At 30.4% G+C, this 16,052-nt stretch overlaps 4 protein-coding genes across 15 annotated transcripts; 3 read left to right on the top strand and 1 right to left on the bottom strand.

Moving 5' to 3' along the window:
- The first annotated feature begins 14 nt into the window (after positions 1–14).
- LOC126916768 (uncharacterized) lies at positions 15–1,162 on the top strand. 2 transcript variants are annotated; one of them, XM_050722893.1, is made up of 4 exons: positions 15–196; positions 282–352; positions 494–839; positions 916–1,162. In XM_050722893.1, exons 1-4 carry the CDS (start codon positions 98–100, stop codon positions 1,024–1,026), a joined length of 627 nt encoding a protein of 208 aa, XP_050578850.1. In that variant the 5' UTR covers positions 15–97; the 3' UTR covers positions 1,027–1,162. The 2 variants fall into 2 exon arrangements, with proteins under 2 accessions (XP_050578850.1, XP_050578861.1); XM_050722904.1 differs by lacking the exon at positions 282–352 and having other exon boundaries at positions 15–177.
- On the bottom strand, positions 1,007–15,675 carry LOC126916641 (hydroxyacylglutathione hydrolase, mitochondrial-like). Of its 10 annotated transcripts, XM_050722672.1 has the most exons (11): positions 15,257–15,492; positions 14,952–15,111; positions 14,661–14,782; positions 14,450–14,579; positions 13,916–14,290; positions 13,659–13,836; positions 2,247–2,362; positions 2,011–2,094; positions 1,752–1,920; positions 1,580–1,683; positions 1,007–1,497 (listed from the first exon to the last, which is right to left on the bottom strand). In XM_050722672.1, the coding sequence occupies exons 2-11, from the start codon at positions 14,988–14,990 to the stop codon at positions 1,225–1,227; spliced, it is 1,590 nt and encodes a 529-aa protein (XP_050578629.1). In that variant the 5' UTR covers positions 14,991–15,111; positions 15,257–15,492; the 3' UTR covers positions 1,007–1,224. The 10 variants fall into 10 exon arrangements, with proteins under 10 accessions (XP_050578629.1, XP_050578591.1, XP_050578620.1 ...); XM_050722634.1 differs by having other exon boundaries at positions 1,752–2,094; positions 15,257–15,460; XM_050722663.1 differs by having other exon boundaries at positions 1,752–2,094; positions 14,495–14,579; positions 15,257–15,460.
- LOC126916633 (ATP-dependent DNA helicase Q1-like) lies at positions 3,321–5,519 on the top strand. Its single transcript, XM_050722627.1, has 2 exons — positions 3,321–3,464; positions 3,649–5,519. Exons 1-2 carry the CDS (start codon positions 3,377–3,379, stop codon positions 5,388–5,390), a joined length of 1,830 nt encoding a protein of 609 aa, XP_050578584.1. The 5' UTR covers positions 3,321–3,376; the 3' UTR covers positions 5,391–5,519.
- Positions 5,671–11,505, top strand: LOC126916582 (TBC1 domain family member 16). Of its 2 annotated transcripts, XM_050722531.1 has the most exons (6): positions 5,671–6,301; positions 6,484–7,717; positions 7,796–8,135; positions 8,203–8,628; positions 8,754–9,047; positions 9,136–11,505. In XM_050722531.1, exons 2-6 carry the CDS (start codon positions 6,850–6,852, stop codon positions 9,518–9,520), a joined length of 2,313 nt encoding a protein of 770 aa, XP_050578488.1. In that variant the 5' UTR covers positions 5,671–6,301; positions 6,484–6,849; the 3' UTR covers positions 9,521–11,505. The 2 variants fall into 2 exon arrangements, with proteins under 2 accessions (XP_050578488.1, XP_050578478.1); XM_050722521.1 differs by having other exon boundaries at positions 5,671–7,717.
- Positions 15,676–16,052: the final 377 nt, after the last annotated feature.

The following is a 16,052-nucleotide window of genomic DNA, read 5'->3' as shown; positions in this document are numbered from 1 at the left end:
CTGTATTATGGTAAATAAATGTGCTGAATCTGTCGACATGATACAAAAACAATGTGAAAAAAATACTGATTTTATTTAATTAAAACAGGCAATTAAAATGTCAGACGAATCAGAATATGATGTAGAACCAGAAGAATTTGATATTTATAAACGAAAGTATCAATTCCTACTAGATAGGTGTGAAGTTTTACAACAGGTTTATGTTTGATTTTGGTATTCTGTATTTTACAAAGTGATTTATTTGTATGCAAGAAATGAAACTATTGATTTTTTAATTATAGGAAAATGAGAGATTAGTTTATCGTATCCAACGTGTTAGAAAACTTCTTAAACGTACAAGAAAGGAAAAGAAGTTAGTTTAATTTCTAGGTTATATATTGAATATTACAAATATATTTATTATTTATTTTTAAAATAATAACTAATATACCTGTTTTGTATCTCATTATATACCGTTAGCATGATTTGTTAAAATATTTCTTTTATATTTTAGATTTTTAATTGATCGTTTGGATCAACATGGTGACCGTTGGCGAGAAGCACCTATGGGAGTACTTGAAGAAAACAATGTATTTCAAGTAACACCTAAGCCAGAGAAAGGCCCAAAAGCCACTGCTCATAATTCTAAAGAAGAGAAAACTAAGAAAGGAACAAAACGGAAAGGTGCAAAAACAGATCCCAATGCTCCAAAAAGACCAGCAAACCCATTCTTTCAGTTCTGTCAAGAACAAAGACCCCGTGTTATGGAACGCTTAGCCGGAGAACCAGAACCAAGCAAACAAGAACTCACTAGACAACTTGCAACTACTTGGAAATCTCTCAGTTCAGAAGATAAAAAGGTTTGTACTAACAAAGAAGTCGTGTGCATCTTTCTAATATTTGAATTAAGATATTTATCGTACATGTCTTTTTTAGGTATATTACGACATGTATGAACGATCCAAAGAAAAATACGTTGCTGAAATGCAAATTTATAACAAAAAATCGGAAGACACGCCAAATCATATGTCTTTAAATATAACATAGTATTTGTGTATTTAAGATAATGATATTTATAAATACGTAATTTATAATCATATATTTGCACATATGTCAATATTTATGTATAGAAAGTCAAAGCAAAATTTTATAAATAAAATGAACAAAAATTATTTAGGAAGAACATTGTACATTAATTAAAAAAAGCATGTAACCATCACTGATTTCTTTGTAACAATGATAAATTTATGCCTTAAAATTATCCTTCTCCCTTCTAAGGAATGCCATAGTTTGTATTGGATCTTTTTGTTCAGTGTGGTCCATAACAGATTGTTCGTGAACTCGCATAAATGGATTTGTGAATTTCTCTTCCTGAATAGTGCTTGGCACAGTAGGATTATTCTTTTCACGTTGTATACGAACCCATTCTATCTTTTGGCGAATTGCTTCATTTTCTGGCTCCACGTGTTTTCCAAATTTTAAATTATTTCCTGTGTACTCATGGCCACAATATACTTTCTATAAAATATCCAAAATATATCCTTCTTACTTTAATCAGTGATTATTTCAAATGGAGATCTAAATATAATTATATACTTACAGTTTCATTAGGTAACGATCCCAAAATTTCTATAAGTGCTTTGTACATTTGTTCTGCAGTACCTTCAAAGAATCTACCACAGCCACCAGCAAAAAGTGTATCACCTGCAGATTAATATTTATTATCTTTTGATTAACTTATAAACAACTAAGTACGTAATTTATATTTGTACCTGTAAATACTGCTGGTGATTCTTGATCTCCTGTAATGTAATAACAGATATGTCCGCTAGTGTGACATGGTGTTGCTAGGCATCGAACTTGTAATTTTCCAATGTTGAAAGTATCATTGTGTTTTACTTTACATGTTAGTGCCTCTATTCTATCATCTCCACCATATACCTGAAGGTTATTAAATTTTTTACACAAATTTGCATTTCCTCCAGCATGATCCCAGTGGTGATGAGTGGTTAAAACTTTTGTTAAACACACGTTATTTTGTTGAACTGCACACGCAACACTGTCAGGATCAACAGGATCAACAATTGCAGCTTCCTGCGACGCTTCATCGATAATCTTATAAAATTACAAAACTTAATGTTAAATAAATTTCATAATAAATTATCATCAGCATCATTATTATGAAATAATAATAATTTGTAATTTTAAATAGAAATAGCAAATGAAAACTTAATAATCAAAAGAGGAAAAAGTAAAAAAATACCCACTAGATACATGTAATTATCTTGGAGTGCAGGTAATATTTGAACCTTCATGTTGTCTTGATTTATTATTATAGAATTACAATGTCTTGCATAAAAACCATTGGTTGAAATACTTTTGGCTAAAAAAAATGAAAGCGCTTGTATTTAATATTGAAATTTAATGTATACAATAAAATGTATGTGCACTCTATTGAGACTGTATAGTCTGTTATCATATAAAAGTGAAAACATCATTTTCTTTCTTATCTTTCCCACATGTGCAATATCATTGATATATACCTTGGATCAAACAACAATCTGCAAAATCTATATTTAGACCTCTGAATTAAATTGATATACAACGTAATGTTTAAAATTTAATAGCATATGTAGAATAATATTTATATAAGTATATATATATATATATATTGTAAAATGATATTTGTAAAACAGTTGTATATTAAAGTAAACAGTAATTTTAATATTTGAACATTATATGTATTCAAATACTTACAAATATGGAAATTTATTTATCTTTAACTACTTTATGATTATATCTTGGATAAAAAATTTTCATATTAAATGAAAATCTAATTTTATATTAAAACACAATATTTATAAAAGTAATATTTTTCTAAAGTAAAAATATTGATAAAGATCGTACAAATTCTATAATCTGAAGTATAAAAATAATAAAATAAAGATATCTACAAGTTTCTTTGAAAATATAATAAGAAAAAGGAGTACCCCTAAAATACAAAGATGTTAATGTGTTTTCGAGCCAAGAGGGACAAGCACGATACATTGCATTAAACATGGCTTATTATATTTAATATCGAGACTAAATCACGTTTTTTTTGTGCATTAGATTACTTAATATCACACACTAACAATATGTGCAACGTTACTTGCCTGATCCCTACGTAGTACTACTAAAAAAACAACTGGACTCAGCTGATCGGTACGATGTAATTCTGGTAGAAACTGTTATGTTAGGTTACATACAGCATTGTATGAACCATCGTCGACACATGAATGTGTACATTTTATATTATAGCATAATTTAACTAAACAGCACTTGTTATTTACTAGTAGAATACAAAGCAATCTTTTTTGCTATTGTCATATGTAAATATCTTCTTAATTTATTTACTATGTCTGCGAGCAGTTCGAAAGAAATAACTGTAGACAATGAAAATCAAGGTCAGAATGAAATAATAACTATAGATGGTGAAGATCAAGGTTTGTTATTGTTTTATGATATTAAAGACATGATATGATATTTTTTCAAAAATAAATAAATTTGGAATGTTACGCTTCATGATCGTTATTATTATTATTCATATCAATGTATTTATATATGGTTCTTTGTTATGTTCACATTTTAGGTTTCTAAGATTATTTGTTATAATTATTCTTTTTTTAGACAATGAAAAAGACGAAATTACAGCTATTGACTTTGAATTGAAACAGATCGAATATGAAATGCAAAAGCTTGAAGATCGTAAACAGATTTTAATTCAACGTAAGGAAAAGCTGAAGGATGATGCACTTTTGAAAAGAAGTCTCTCTGTATCAAAGAAGGATTGGACAAAAGAAGATTTTAGTTGGTCCAAAGATCTGAGAAAAGCTTTAAAGGATGTTTTTAAAATAGATAAATTAAGAGAATTACAACTACCAACTATGAATGCAATTATGTCGAATGTAGATGTTATTTTAATTATGCCCACAGGTGGTGGTAAAAGTTTGTGTTATCAGTTACCTGCTGTTATTAGTAAAGGTATTACAATAGTAGTATCACCATTAATATCGCTTATGGAAGATCAGTTACATGGATTACAAAAACATAATGTAAAAGCTAGAATGTTAAGTGCCAAAGGTAGTAAAGAAAATGTAAAAGTCATAATGAATGCACTGGTGGATAAGAAATCTGATCTTAAATTAATTTATGTTACACCAGAGTACATGGCAAAATCTAATCGCTTTATGAACAAATTGCAAAAAGCCTTTGAAATGAAACGTTTAGATTGTTTTGCAATAGATGAAGTGCATTGTTGCAGTCAGTGGGGTCATGATTTTAGGCCTGATTATAAATTTTTAGGAATCCTAAAGTCTATGTTTCCAGGTGTGCCAGTATTAGGTCTAACAGCCACTGCACCAGCTAAAATTATTGTGGATATTCAGAAGATGTTAGATATTCAAGGTTGTCTAGTTTTAAGAGCTACTTTTAATAGATCAAATTTATTTTACGAAGTTCGACGAAAACCAACAGATAAAGAGACATGCTTAGCTATGATAGAAAATTTATTAAAAAATAGATTTAAGGATAAATCTGGCATAATTTATACAACTACTATCAAAGATGCAGAACAATTGACAACTGATTTAAGAGCATTGGGCTTGAAAGTTGGATGTTATCATGCAATGTTAGAGGCAGACTATAGATCAGAAGTATATTCTAAATGGATATCAGGAAAATACCAAGCTATAGTTGCCACTATCGCGTTTGGATTAGGTATAGATAAACCAGATGTAAGATTTGTTATTCATCACTGCATTTCAAAATCAATGGAGAACTTTTATCAAGAAAGTGGACGTGCTGGTAGAGATGGAAAAAAGGCTGTGTCCATAGTATTATATAGATTACTAGATGTATTTAAATTAAGCACAATGGTGTTTCAAGATAAAGTTGGTTTACAAAATTTGTACAAAATGCTAGAATATTGTTTAGATCAAACATCATGTAGACGTAGTTTGATCGCAGTACACTTTGAAGAATCTTGGACTAGAAGTGATTGTGCGGAAATGTGTGATCATTGTCGGAAACCTAAAGAGAGTAAACAAGTGAATATAGCTCCTTATTGTAGACATTTATATCAATTCATGACCAGAGCAGTACAAAATGAAACCAGATTGACTGCCTTAAAGCTTATAGATGCCTGGTATGGTAAAGGTGCCACAACATTAAGAGTATCCTCTGTACCAATACCGAAATTCACAAGAGAATCAGGAGAAGCTATAATAGGACATTTACTCGGAAACGGTTATTTACAAGAAGATTTTCATTTCTCTGCATATTCTACAATTTCCTATTTAAAACGTGGACCCAAAGCAGCATTAGCACTGGACGATACTCACGAAATACTTTTTAATTATGAATTGCACTAATCTATATATATTATGATCTGTGATATAGTAATAAGTTTTTCATTATCAAAAAGACACATGCCATAAAGTAAACAGAACACCATTTGTAACTTTTAAATGTTCCTAATCATCAACAATATATTTTATGTATATCAAAGAAAGTTCTTAAAAAATAATAAAAACGATTTTTGATATAAATATACTATTTCATTTCTAAATAGTTTTAGGTAATTTAAGACATATATTTTTACGAAATTATTTAGCTTATATTTTAAATATACTTGAAATAATCGTTGGTAAGTTAGAAACGAAGGTCGCTCATAAAAATATTTTTTTAAATGAAATTACAAATACAAGACACGAGTTCTTTTTACGAAATCGAGAGCAAATAATTCAAACTTAATAAAAGGAGAAAAATCAATAAAAACCATATGTACAACGCTAGACAACGTTATGTCGGTAGCTCGGATAGTAAGGCAACCACCAGGTTCACGATCAGATGGAAATATTGATCCTGGATAAGGGGCATCTGTATTCTGTCTGTTGGCAAACACGTTTTACTAAAGTACTAAGCAGCGGGTTGATATTAGATTTGTAATTCATTTATCGTTAGAAATCCAACAATGAAATAAATAAGGAACGCCGCGTAACAGTGATCTATTACGAGTGATCGTAACGGGCGCTCCGCATTTGAGAAAATACTTGGGGTTTTCATTCAAAATTCGATTATATATGTCTACAACGAATAGTGACGTGCCGATGATACATCTTTCATTCATGAATCCATTCAAGTGAAAGTTAAGTCGATTAACTTTTTTTCAAGAATTTTAAACGAAGGAATGTTAGAAAATGGAATCTTGACGATCTCTGATATTTTGACAAAGAATTTTAACAACATATTATCTTCGTAGTATAAGGATAATAAAGAACAGGTAAAGACGAGAGACTTAAGTGATTGAGATGCATGCTTCTCCATATGTGTGCACATTTTATCGGTTCTATGTATATATCAAAGCTAATTGGTGTGATAACATGCATGCATGCTTAAATAAGCCTACGGCAACAGGAAACATTACAGGAAAAGAAATCAGTTCATTATAGCATTTCGATGCAGGTCTATTCGCGCGCTTCTGCGCGACGAAGTTTCACCACTGCAGTTCTGATGCTCTCTAGAAACATCAAGTATTCCATAGATATTGTCTAAGAATTGTCAGAAAAAAGAAATAGTGAAATTGGAACTGTTAACTTAATACTGTGTTCTCCAGTGTCAAGAGTCAGATTGTATTCGTACGGATTCGTTATAATTGCACATAATACTTTGTAATCACTTTAACGATCGTCATTCGGGTATCGTTATAACCCCGCGACGATTTAATATTGTCTAAAGGCCATTTTAATTACACAAACGCAAAAATCCTCGCACCGCTCTCTAATAAAATTTACTAGATGACTTATATGTACCGATCTGCCTTAAAGGAAGATGCCTCTGCCAAATATTCTGAAAAAGGCAAGCAGTTATATTTTAGGCGATTGTAATCAGGACAATCGTCGTACTATGTACCAGGATGGCGAAGCATTATTTTGCAAGAATAACGTATGCGTTCACCCACCAACTTTAATGAGACAGAATTCCGATGTGGTACATCATCCCGGTTATATGGCCATAACCTGTAGGTTTAATAAAAATTCTAATGTACCAACTCTACATCTCAGTTGGATCCCGAATAGTACACTCCGTAAACATCCCACTACGTTAGAGAATTTAAACGTGAAGAAGCCGGACTGCGCTACTCATCGAGATACCGACATAAGCTCTCATCATTCCCAAATATCAGAGGAAAGTTGTGACTTAAAATGTGAATACGAAAATGCTGAAAAGGTTGACGTTTGTTTAGAAGTAAAGGAACCTATTAATTGCGGAGATTGTGAACGCGTTTGTTCTGGTGGTTTCCCACGAAGTGCACGTCTCGAAGGTGACGATACGAAAAACGATGACGGAGAAAGCATATGTGATCATCAAACTCTGCTTACGTCAGAAGTTAAAGAGACTCCAAATGTCAATATCAATCGGGAAACAAACTATCATCGGTCTGACAGTTTATCGTCTACTATACATGAAGAAAGTGATCACAGCATCGGTTTGAATCAATTACGTTCTCAATCTCTGAATTTGAAACATGACGAGAATCAACAGTGTAAAGATAAAAAAGTTTCTGAATCGCATGAAAATGATGGAATAAGTATCGACGAAGAAATGAGATATCCTTATTGTGATGATACTAGCCTGAAAAGCCGTAGCATGTCATTAACCTCTACATGTAGCTTATCGGTTGGTGTATCTTCAGAAGGTACTTAGTTTATTAGTTTGATTATTTTTTTTATTAAACTGTAGTTGTTGTTAACGTGTAAAATTTGTTTCTTCGTAGCTGAAGAAATCCCATCATGGATGAGATCACCTGAACTTTTAGCTTTACAGCATAACCTCACATTCCCTGAAAGTGCAACAGCTTCACCAGTGACATTACGTAGAGCACATAGATGTAGAAGGTTTTCAGTGGATCTCAGCGAAATGAGATCCCTAAGATTGTTTTTTGCTGATCCAGCTTGTACTTCTGGTCAATTAGTAGTTGCAAGTAGAGAGAGCCAATATAAAATTCTACATTTCCATCATGGTGGGTTAGACAGACTGGCAGCTACTTTACATCAATGGCACCAATTACTTTATCCACGCTTAGATACAGACGCTGAGGAGACACTTCCATATAGGTAGAATCTAATTAATGAAAACACAGTTAATGTTTTACTAAATACTCACAATTTTTCTATAATTCAGGCATTTCATGGTATGTCGGCCTGAGGTAAGTCGTGATGAACTACACCCAGAGGAGGGACAAGTACCGATGATTACATCGCTAGCTTGGAAGGATTTATTAAACGAGAGAGGTCAGGTAGAGGATGATCTTGCCCTTCGTAAAGGAATATTTTTTGGTGGACTAGAACCTGCATTAAGGAAAATTGTGTGGCCCTTCCTTCTTCATTGTTATTCATATCAAAGTACCTATGAAGATAGAGAACATATTGATGCCATTCGTAGACAGGAGTATGAGGAAATACAAAAACGTAGACTGAGTATGGGCCCAGAACAAGCAGACTATTTCTGGAGAAATGTGGTGTGTATTGTAGAAAAAGATGTTGTTCGTACTGACAGAGGAAATCCTTATTATGCTGGAGAGGATAATCCAAACATTGAAATAATGAAGTATGTTTGTATAACAATAATCATTTAATTTTTCAATTTATACTTTATATATATTTTATACTTTTTCTGCTAATTTTCAAATATATATTGTTACTATTAACACTATCGTATTTTACTTTTTACAGAAATATTCTGTTAAATTATGCAGTTTATAATGCCCGATTAGGATATACTCAAGGTATGTCTGATTTATTGGCTCCTTTATTAGCTGAACTTAATTCCGAAATCGAAGCATTTTGGTGCTTTGCTGGCTTAATGCAAAGATCTGTGGCTGTGTGTACGCCTACTGATGTAGATATGGACAGAAATTTATGTTACTTAAGGGAATTAGTTAGAATAATGGTACCAGACTTTTATGCACATCTACAAAAACATACGGATGCCCTGGAGCTTCTATTTTGTCATAGATGGATACTCTTGTAAATACAAATTTTATAATTATAATTTATAATTATAAAAAATTTATAATTGTATACAGATTCATTTCTAATAATATATATTTTACAGATGTTTAAAACGTGAATTTCCTACCGAAGTAGCGTTAATAATGTGGGAAGCTTGTTGGGTAAATTATTTAACCGACCATTTTCATCTATTTCTTTGTCTTGCTATAATGTGTGTTTATGCAGATGATGTAATAGCTCAAGACCTGAGAACAGACGAGATGCTATTGCATTTTAGTTCTTTAGCTATGTATATGGATGGAAATCTCATATTGAGAAAGGCAAGAGGCCTACTTCATCATTTTCGTCAACTTGTACGTTTACCATGCACATTAGCAGGGCTTTGCCGACAATGCGGCCCCGGAATGTGGGATAGCACACATGATCCCGTTATAGAATGCGTAGATCATAATGATGCACCCTGTCCATACTTGAACAATTATGAATAACGACCTAACTTAATGAAAGTGAGAAAAGTATCCTATTGTTAAAGCTTTCAAATTATTCTTACGTTAACTAATCAAATTAAATGCTGCTCCGATATAACATAAATAAGTTATATAAATCGCAGTTGATTAAATGTTGTAAGTAATAACAGATGTTAATGAAAGTATAATATTTGACTCACTGTTTGTACGATTACGTAATATCATGAACGGAAAGGACATATATTTATATTATCACGAATCTTATTTGCGTAACTTCATAACTTATAAATGCTAATTCAAAAATACGTGGCAAATTAAGTTCGGTAATCAATAAGAAATGAAAGACATATCTTAAAATTTAACATTCAACTGATTCCAATTTAAAGAAATTACAAAAGGTTTTAATGATGATGTATCTACAACTTCTGTAAAACAAAAAAGTATTCTATACTAAATAATTAGGTAGGATTTCAACGATTATGACGAGTTTTAACCGAAAACCTGTAGTACAATTAAAGACTGATGACCAAAGAAGAATGGAGTAGCATAAGCATTTTGGCTTTGAAACCTCCAGACAAAAAGAAGCTTTTTCACTGCACAAACATTATGCTATTTATTTAACACAATTGAAAATGTGCCATCGTTCAGCTTTCAAATACAAATTTCACGAGTTGTGATCTGAAAATAAAAATCGTATCCGATATCAACAAAAAGAAAATCAAACGTAATTCGATGTAAGTATCGCGTAAAAATTTATTATAAGTCCGTTTAAATTTCTTGCGGTCAATTAATGATACACGTGTTCACTTTGGGGTATTCATTTATGCGATGTTTTTAGTATCTTTCTATGAAACAAATTTCTATTTATTGTATATTCATTATAAATAATCTATTATCTTTTAATATATAGTACCTTAAATTTTTTTACATTCAACATTTTATAGTAAGCCTGTAACGATGATTTATACATAGATGATATGTATAAACGTCTTTTACTCATCGATTTTTTTTACCTTATTTTGGTAACCCAAAGTGTTTTTACTAGTCTATTTGCTCACAAAAGTATAAAATCGAAGAAATAATTCGTTCTATATTTCAAATTCTTTGATCTTTTTTTGTATAAAATAAATATTCTCCATTGAATAAATGTATACAGAGACAATGATTTGTATGATATCTTACAACTTAAGGAAATAAACTTTAATAATGATAATCGACAGAGTTGTAAAGATTTCATACAAATAAAATAATGCTTTTATTGTGCCACCTTATGTTGTTAGACTATTACAGAGAAATCTATTCGTGTTAAAATTTCTTCTGCTAAGTATAATATATAAGTAATGTATGAATAAATAGAAATATGTATATACAGAATATATTAAAATATAATAGAATATATTATGTATGTACAGATTATATATATATATACATATGTAATGAATATATTCACGAATAACATTAATTAGTCTATTTGCTATTCGTGAATAACGAATAAATCGAATTTATTCGTGACCTCTTTCTTCGTTAGTCAAAATATACTTTCGCCGAACTGATTGCTGTAACTTTGCTGTTACCTTCGCCCGGCACTTCTATAAACATTTTAGTGAAAAACTTTTTCTATAATACATGATTAATGCCGTTTGAATATTAAAATGTTCAAAATCAATTAGAAAACGTGTAAACAAGAAATTCACCCTATGAAAATTAATATTGCTTCGGCAGAGATAGTAACATTGAGTAACTCAACTCGGTGAAATCAATGATATCAAATTTACTTTATTATAGTTTTAGTAATATTAGTCATTAGTATTAAAGGATGATTTTAAATATGCCCGTTTATTTTCTTTCAAATTAAAAATATATGTAATATAATAGATTAATTATCTATATATCGTATATCTTAATAGTATACAATTTTGTAATGAATCTCTTTAATTGCGATTTAATCTTAGTCAGAAAATGCTTAAAATTTGTTACAAATATAAGTATTGTGTGAAAATTATAAATACTTCTATTGATATTTTTTCGATGGTGAACATCGCGTCCTTACCTTTGCTGCCAATGAAAAATTTTGAATGTTCCAAATTTGAACGTGAATTTGGAGGCATCCCCAACCTATCCAACGTATAAAAAAAACGTAGTAAGCCTTCATATATGCTCTAGGCGCCCATCCGCTAATGATATTAAATCATGTCTTTTTTGACTGGCTTCAAGCTCTGTTTGAAACATTTTTTGCATGAAGCCATGAAGTAAGGTTTTCACTCTATATATATAAAAGTAAATCAATGTAAATTTATATAATCAGTTCTTTATTTTTTTGTTTATTTTTAGAAAATATATGTGTACACATTTTATATATTTACATACTATATTTGTATAAGTACACGGTATGAGAGGCATATTGCGAATACTTTGTTGGCAATTATATACCATATACATATAAAAATATGTTCTGTGATATACAAATCAAATTTATACAATCAATAACAATCATTTAATCTGCCTAATATTTTCTATGCACATAAAAAATAAAGTATGCTAGAAAATTTTTAAAATAAATTCTTTCTTGATGTATCATACAGGCCTTCAATAGTTTTGCACATACATTTATTTATTGTACAAGTCTACAGATTAAAATATACCTTCATACCGTTGAAATAGTGGACAAAATATTATTAGTTGGCCACCAAATATCACTTAGTTGAAAGACATTTATGTACAGTAAAAACTGTATTAAGAGTGGCATATCCTCTATTGAATAAAAATATACAAAAGATATTATATAAAAGTTTACAACATAAATTAAATGTATTCATTCGGCTTGTACGAGATTAATCCTGACTTGTGCCAGTGTATTGTCAGTTTACTATGACACATTGTGTCATAATGTATTCTTATTATCATAATTAGTATTATTATCACTATTAATACCATATTTTCTCTTATACGATGGAGAAGATAATATTCTAATAATGATGCCAAAGTGTGAAAAGTTGTATGAAGGTGTCTTATTATCAAGAACAATTGCTCAGTTGTTCTACCTTCTACGATTATTCTATAACACATTTTAAATAATAAATATTTACTAATATTTTAAAGGTACTTTTTCTTCTCATTGGTAACTTATTATTTGAATTATTGTTAAAAGCTTCGTGTATTTTAAGAATGATTTTAACGTAAACATTAAAATCACTAGTATCACAATTTTCCTTTTACACGTAGTAAATGACCAATTTCAAATCCAATGATATCATTTTAGATATGCTCTAGATTTCGCAGATCTAAAAGACAAAACAATTCAAGTATGCACCATTATTTAACCCCTTCCTCTTTTTTAAATCCTCGATTTAGTATTTCATAAGATTTTTATCCTAAAGGTACGCTTATAGAATAGAAATGAATTTGTATAAAATTGACGGATACTAAAATCATGCAAGCAATGGCCCAAATTATAACAAAAATTAGCCAACAATTACTGGAAAATGGGCTTGCAAATTTATTGACGACACCAAGACCTATAAGTCTATTTGTTTTTTGTCTGGCATAATATACTAAAAATGTTGGAATCAAATATTGAATTCCTGCTCCGGCATATGATCCCGTAATTCCCACTAATATCGATAAGTCTTTGATACTCATAGCAATCATATACGGAGGCAGTATTGCCAATATTGGGAAGACAATTTTACGAAGACACAAATGTGATGTGTCATCGCTGAGGAACAATGATTGTAGATTATTCCTAAGGGTGATGGCTATGATAGGAAAGCTTGTACTTAAAGTAAATACTGGAAAAAGCGACAAAAAATATTCTATAAGAATAATAAAAATATTGTTACTTTTGGAACAATCTCCAGATCCGCGGGGGCTAAAATCTAAGGTGTAAAGATCGTCCAAATGTTCGAAAGCGAATGCCCCAGTTAGTGCCAGTAAGAGATAAAAAGATGCTATTAATAAATAGTCCAATGCCAAAGATCGGGTCAAAGTAGACTTATTTGCGATTGGAGCGATCAATGCAGGTAAAGAATGGTGACACATAAATGAATAAATGCAAGCACCAAATAAGCTAGGTATACCTGAAATACGCATATGCAACAAATTTATTTAGTTAAATACTAAAAATATATACATATTTTTATAGTTATGTGGATAAACTTACCCATGATATTTGCAGCTGGAGGATCTCCTTGCGCACCATGAATGATTAAATTTTTTAAAGCATATACAATCATGATAGTGAATGCAAGCCATCGCATTCCTGAAGTTAAGAGTTGAAGATATTTAGTCTTTTGAATATTAAAGAATACAAAAGGACCCAGCAATAATATAAATGTAGTCTGAAAATGATACTTATTATCACTGTATGAGAAAACAATAATTGTTGAGGTATATACCAGCAACTCTGTTTATACATACAAGGAATATTCTATATGCATCTGCCCGATCCAGAGCAAATTCTTCCCAACATGGTTCAGTATCTGGTATTGTAGAATTGCATGTAAAATTTGCCGGTTGATAAGTACAAACAACATCAGCTAAGGTTTTTGCTACAGCTGCACCATATATACTTAAATCTCCATAAAGATATATAGCAAAACATAAATAGAATAATGTTGTACCAAATTTATTAAAAAAAATTGATGCCATTTGCCCCATTTCTATTTTATCACGTATTACATAATATCGGTATGTCATGTCTGCACAATCAGGACTACTTGAAAATGGTGTAACAAGAGGTGTATCTTCAGAATCTGAATTTGAAGGACCGGATTCACCTAATGTTTGAAGTACCTAGAATTAAAACATAACATAAAATAGCACATATTTTAAGTAAAAATGATCTCAAATGGCTAACAGAGCAGGATATATAGCCTATTTTATACAAAAAATATAATGCTATTGAAAAGAAAAATCATCATAGACAGCACAACATAGGAAAAGTCTAAAAACCTCAGACTCTGACTCGTTGATAGATGAATCTTGAGAAAGACATACACGTTTTCGATGTTGAATGTGTCGCCATGCTACTATAGCATTGGCAGATGCCATTACCTCGATCACAAATGTAACAGTGATAAAACTGTAAAAACAAAACAATATACATATATATAATTAAGTCTTGAAACTGATTAATTAAAGTATACAGGTTTTATAGATATACCTTATAAATGCTAGTATTAAAATAACACTTAATCCAAGAGCCCATCCTGCCTGACTAAAAACAGCGGGTAATGTTAAAGCTCCTGTTCCAACAATTAAGTTAAAAACGTATATAAGACCAACCTGAAATGCACATTAATAACAAAACTACATATATATAGAAAACAAAAGTCTTAAAGTAGCAACAAGTCATTCATTCAATAACCGAGAAAGGTTTTGTTTACGGCCAAAGGTTATGTGATATCAGAATATGTCAAAATTATAAAATCTATAACACCGATTATAAACTTACCCATGTTGAATATTGATCACTTGAATTTTGCTCGGGCATTTTGATTAAAGTTATAGATTAAGATGAAACAGTTTGCTCGAGCTTACAGGTACCACTGCCATGTATCATTGGCCTAACTATCGCTTTGTACTTTTCCAGTAATGATTCGAGAGCAACTGTACTAAGAACGTAAAAAACGTCAACACAAAGTCTCTATTTTTTTCCTCCTTAATATACTATATACTTTAGTTATCTTATTATTTAAATACAATCTTATCATAAATTTTACTCATTTGTTATTAAAGATTTTAGAATTAAATATTTACCGTGCAAAAGATGCGACAATTAAAATTAAAATTTAAATTCATATCAAATATATGTATCCTTCCTTCCATTTGATAGTATGCGCTGCAGCTGATTTTATGAGTCGAATGCATTGTGCTGCCATCTAATTGCAATTTAAATATGATCACTAACAAAGGCAATGTAAATATTGCTGCTATCATTGCTACACATTAAAATTATATGCGCTTATTATTATCATATATATGTATGTATTATATCTAAATACTTTGCAGTACCTATGCTATGACACTGTTATCTAAGTTAAAATCTTTGTCATTTTGTTCAGTAAATAGAAGACTATCACAATTCGATGATGTAGCGAGTTTATTAAAAATTGATACATAATTATGAGAAGTTACTTAAAAAAAACTTACTTTACAAATAAAATCATTTCTTCATTAGTTGGAGGTTGAGTCGAATATTTCATAAAGCAGTATTATTAAATATATAAATACAATATACTGATAAAATGCCTCTGCTACGAAATTTTAAATAAAATTTGGTGACTCGAATAATGGCATTTTTATAAAAAGAACAGATACCATTTCATTAAAAATAATTTTTATTCGACCGAAAATATAAACCTAATTCTTAGTGTAATATAAACTTTTTACCACAAATCTTACGTTACAATAATGAATAACGCCAAACGGTACAAAAGCTACGTTATATATAAAACTACATGAATTCATGTTAAATGAAATAAGTGATTAATTTCTTTTTTTTCTTTCTAGCTCAGATTAACTACGATGTACTGGATTGGAGATCAAGGACACA

Source organism: Bombus affinis, chromosome 1, assembly GCF_024516045.1.
Source record: "Bombus affinis isolate iyBomAffi1 chromosome 1, iyBomAffi1.2, whole genome shotgun sequence".
NCBI lineage: Eukaryota > Metazoa > Arthropoda > Insecta > Hymenoptera > Apidae > Bombus > Bombus affinis.
The sequence above is the reverse complement of the archived record's forward strand: the minus strand, read 5'-3'. Positions and strand labels throughout refer to the sequence as shown.

What these genes read in the sequence shown, in the direction of transcription:
- LOC126916641 (XM_050722634.1), bottom strand. Translation starts at nt 14,990, where the DNA reads ATGCCCGAGCAAAATTCAAGTGATCAATATTCAACATGG. An exon ending in TTAATACTAGCATTTATAAG is followed by an intron (nt 14,580 to 14,660) that starts GTATATCTATAA and finishes TTGTTTTTACAG; the next exon opens with TTTTATCACTGTTACATTTG. An exon ending in AAGATAATTACATGTATCTA is followed by an intron (nt 2,095 to 2,246) that starts GTGGGTATTTTT and finishes TAATTTTATAAG; the next exon opens with ATTATCGATGAAGCGTCGCA.
- LOC126916633 (XM_050722627.1), top strand. Translation starts at nt 3,377, where the DNA reads ATGTCTGCGAGCAGTTCGAAAGAAATAACTGTAGACAATGAAAATCAA. An exon ending in TATAGATGGTGAAGATCAAG is followed by an intron (nt 3,465 to 3,648) that starts GTTTGTTATTGT and finishes TTCTTTTTTTAG; the next exon opens with ACAATGAAAAAGACGAAATT.
- LOC126916768 (XM_050722893.1), top strand. Translation starts at nt 98, where the DNA reads ATGTCAGACGAATCAGAATATGATGTAGAACCAGAAGAATTTGATATT. An exon ending in GGTGTGAAGTTTTACAACAG is followed by an intron (nt 197 to 281) that starts GTTTATGTTTGA and finishes TTTTAATTATAG; the next exon opens with GAAAATGAGAGATTAGTTTA. An exon ending in CGTACAAGAAAGGAAAAGAA is followed by an intron (nt 353 to 493) that starts GTTAGTTTAATT and finishes TTTATATTTTAG; the next exon opens with ATTTTTAATTGATCGTTTGG.
- LOC126916582 (XM_050722531.1), top strand. Translation starts at nt 6,850, where the DNA reads ATGCCTCTGCCAAATATTCTGAAAAAGGCAAGCAGTTATATTTTAGGC. An exon ending in CCAAACATTGAAATAATGAA is followed by an intron (nt 8,629 to 8,753) that starts GTATGTTTGTAT and finishes TACTTTTTACAG; the next exon opens with AAATATTCTGTTAAATTATG. An exon ending in TGTCATAGATGGATACTCTT is followed by an intron (nt 9,048 to 9,135) that starts GTAAATACAAAT and finishes TATATTTTACAG; the next exon opens with ATGTTTAAAACGTGAATTTC.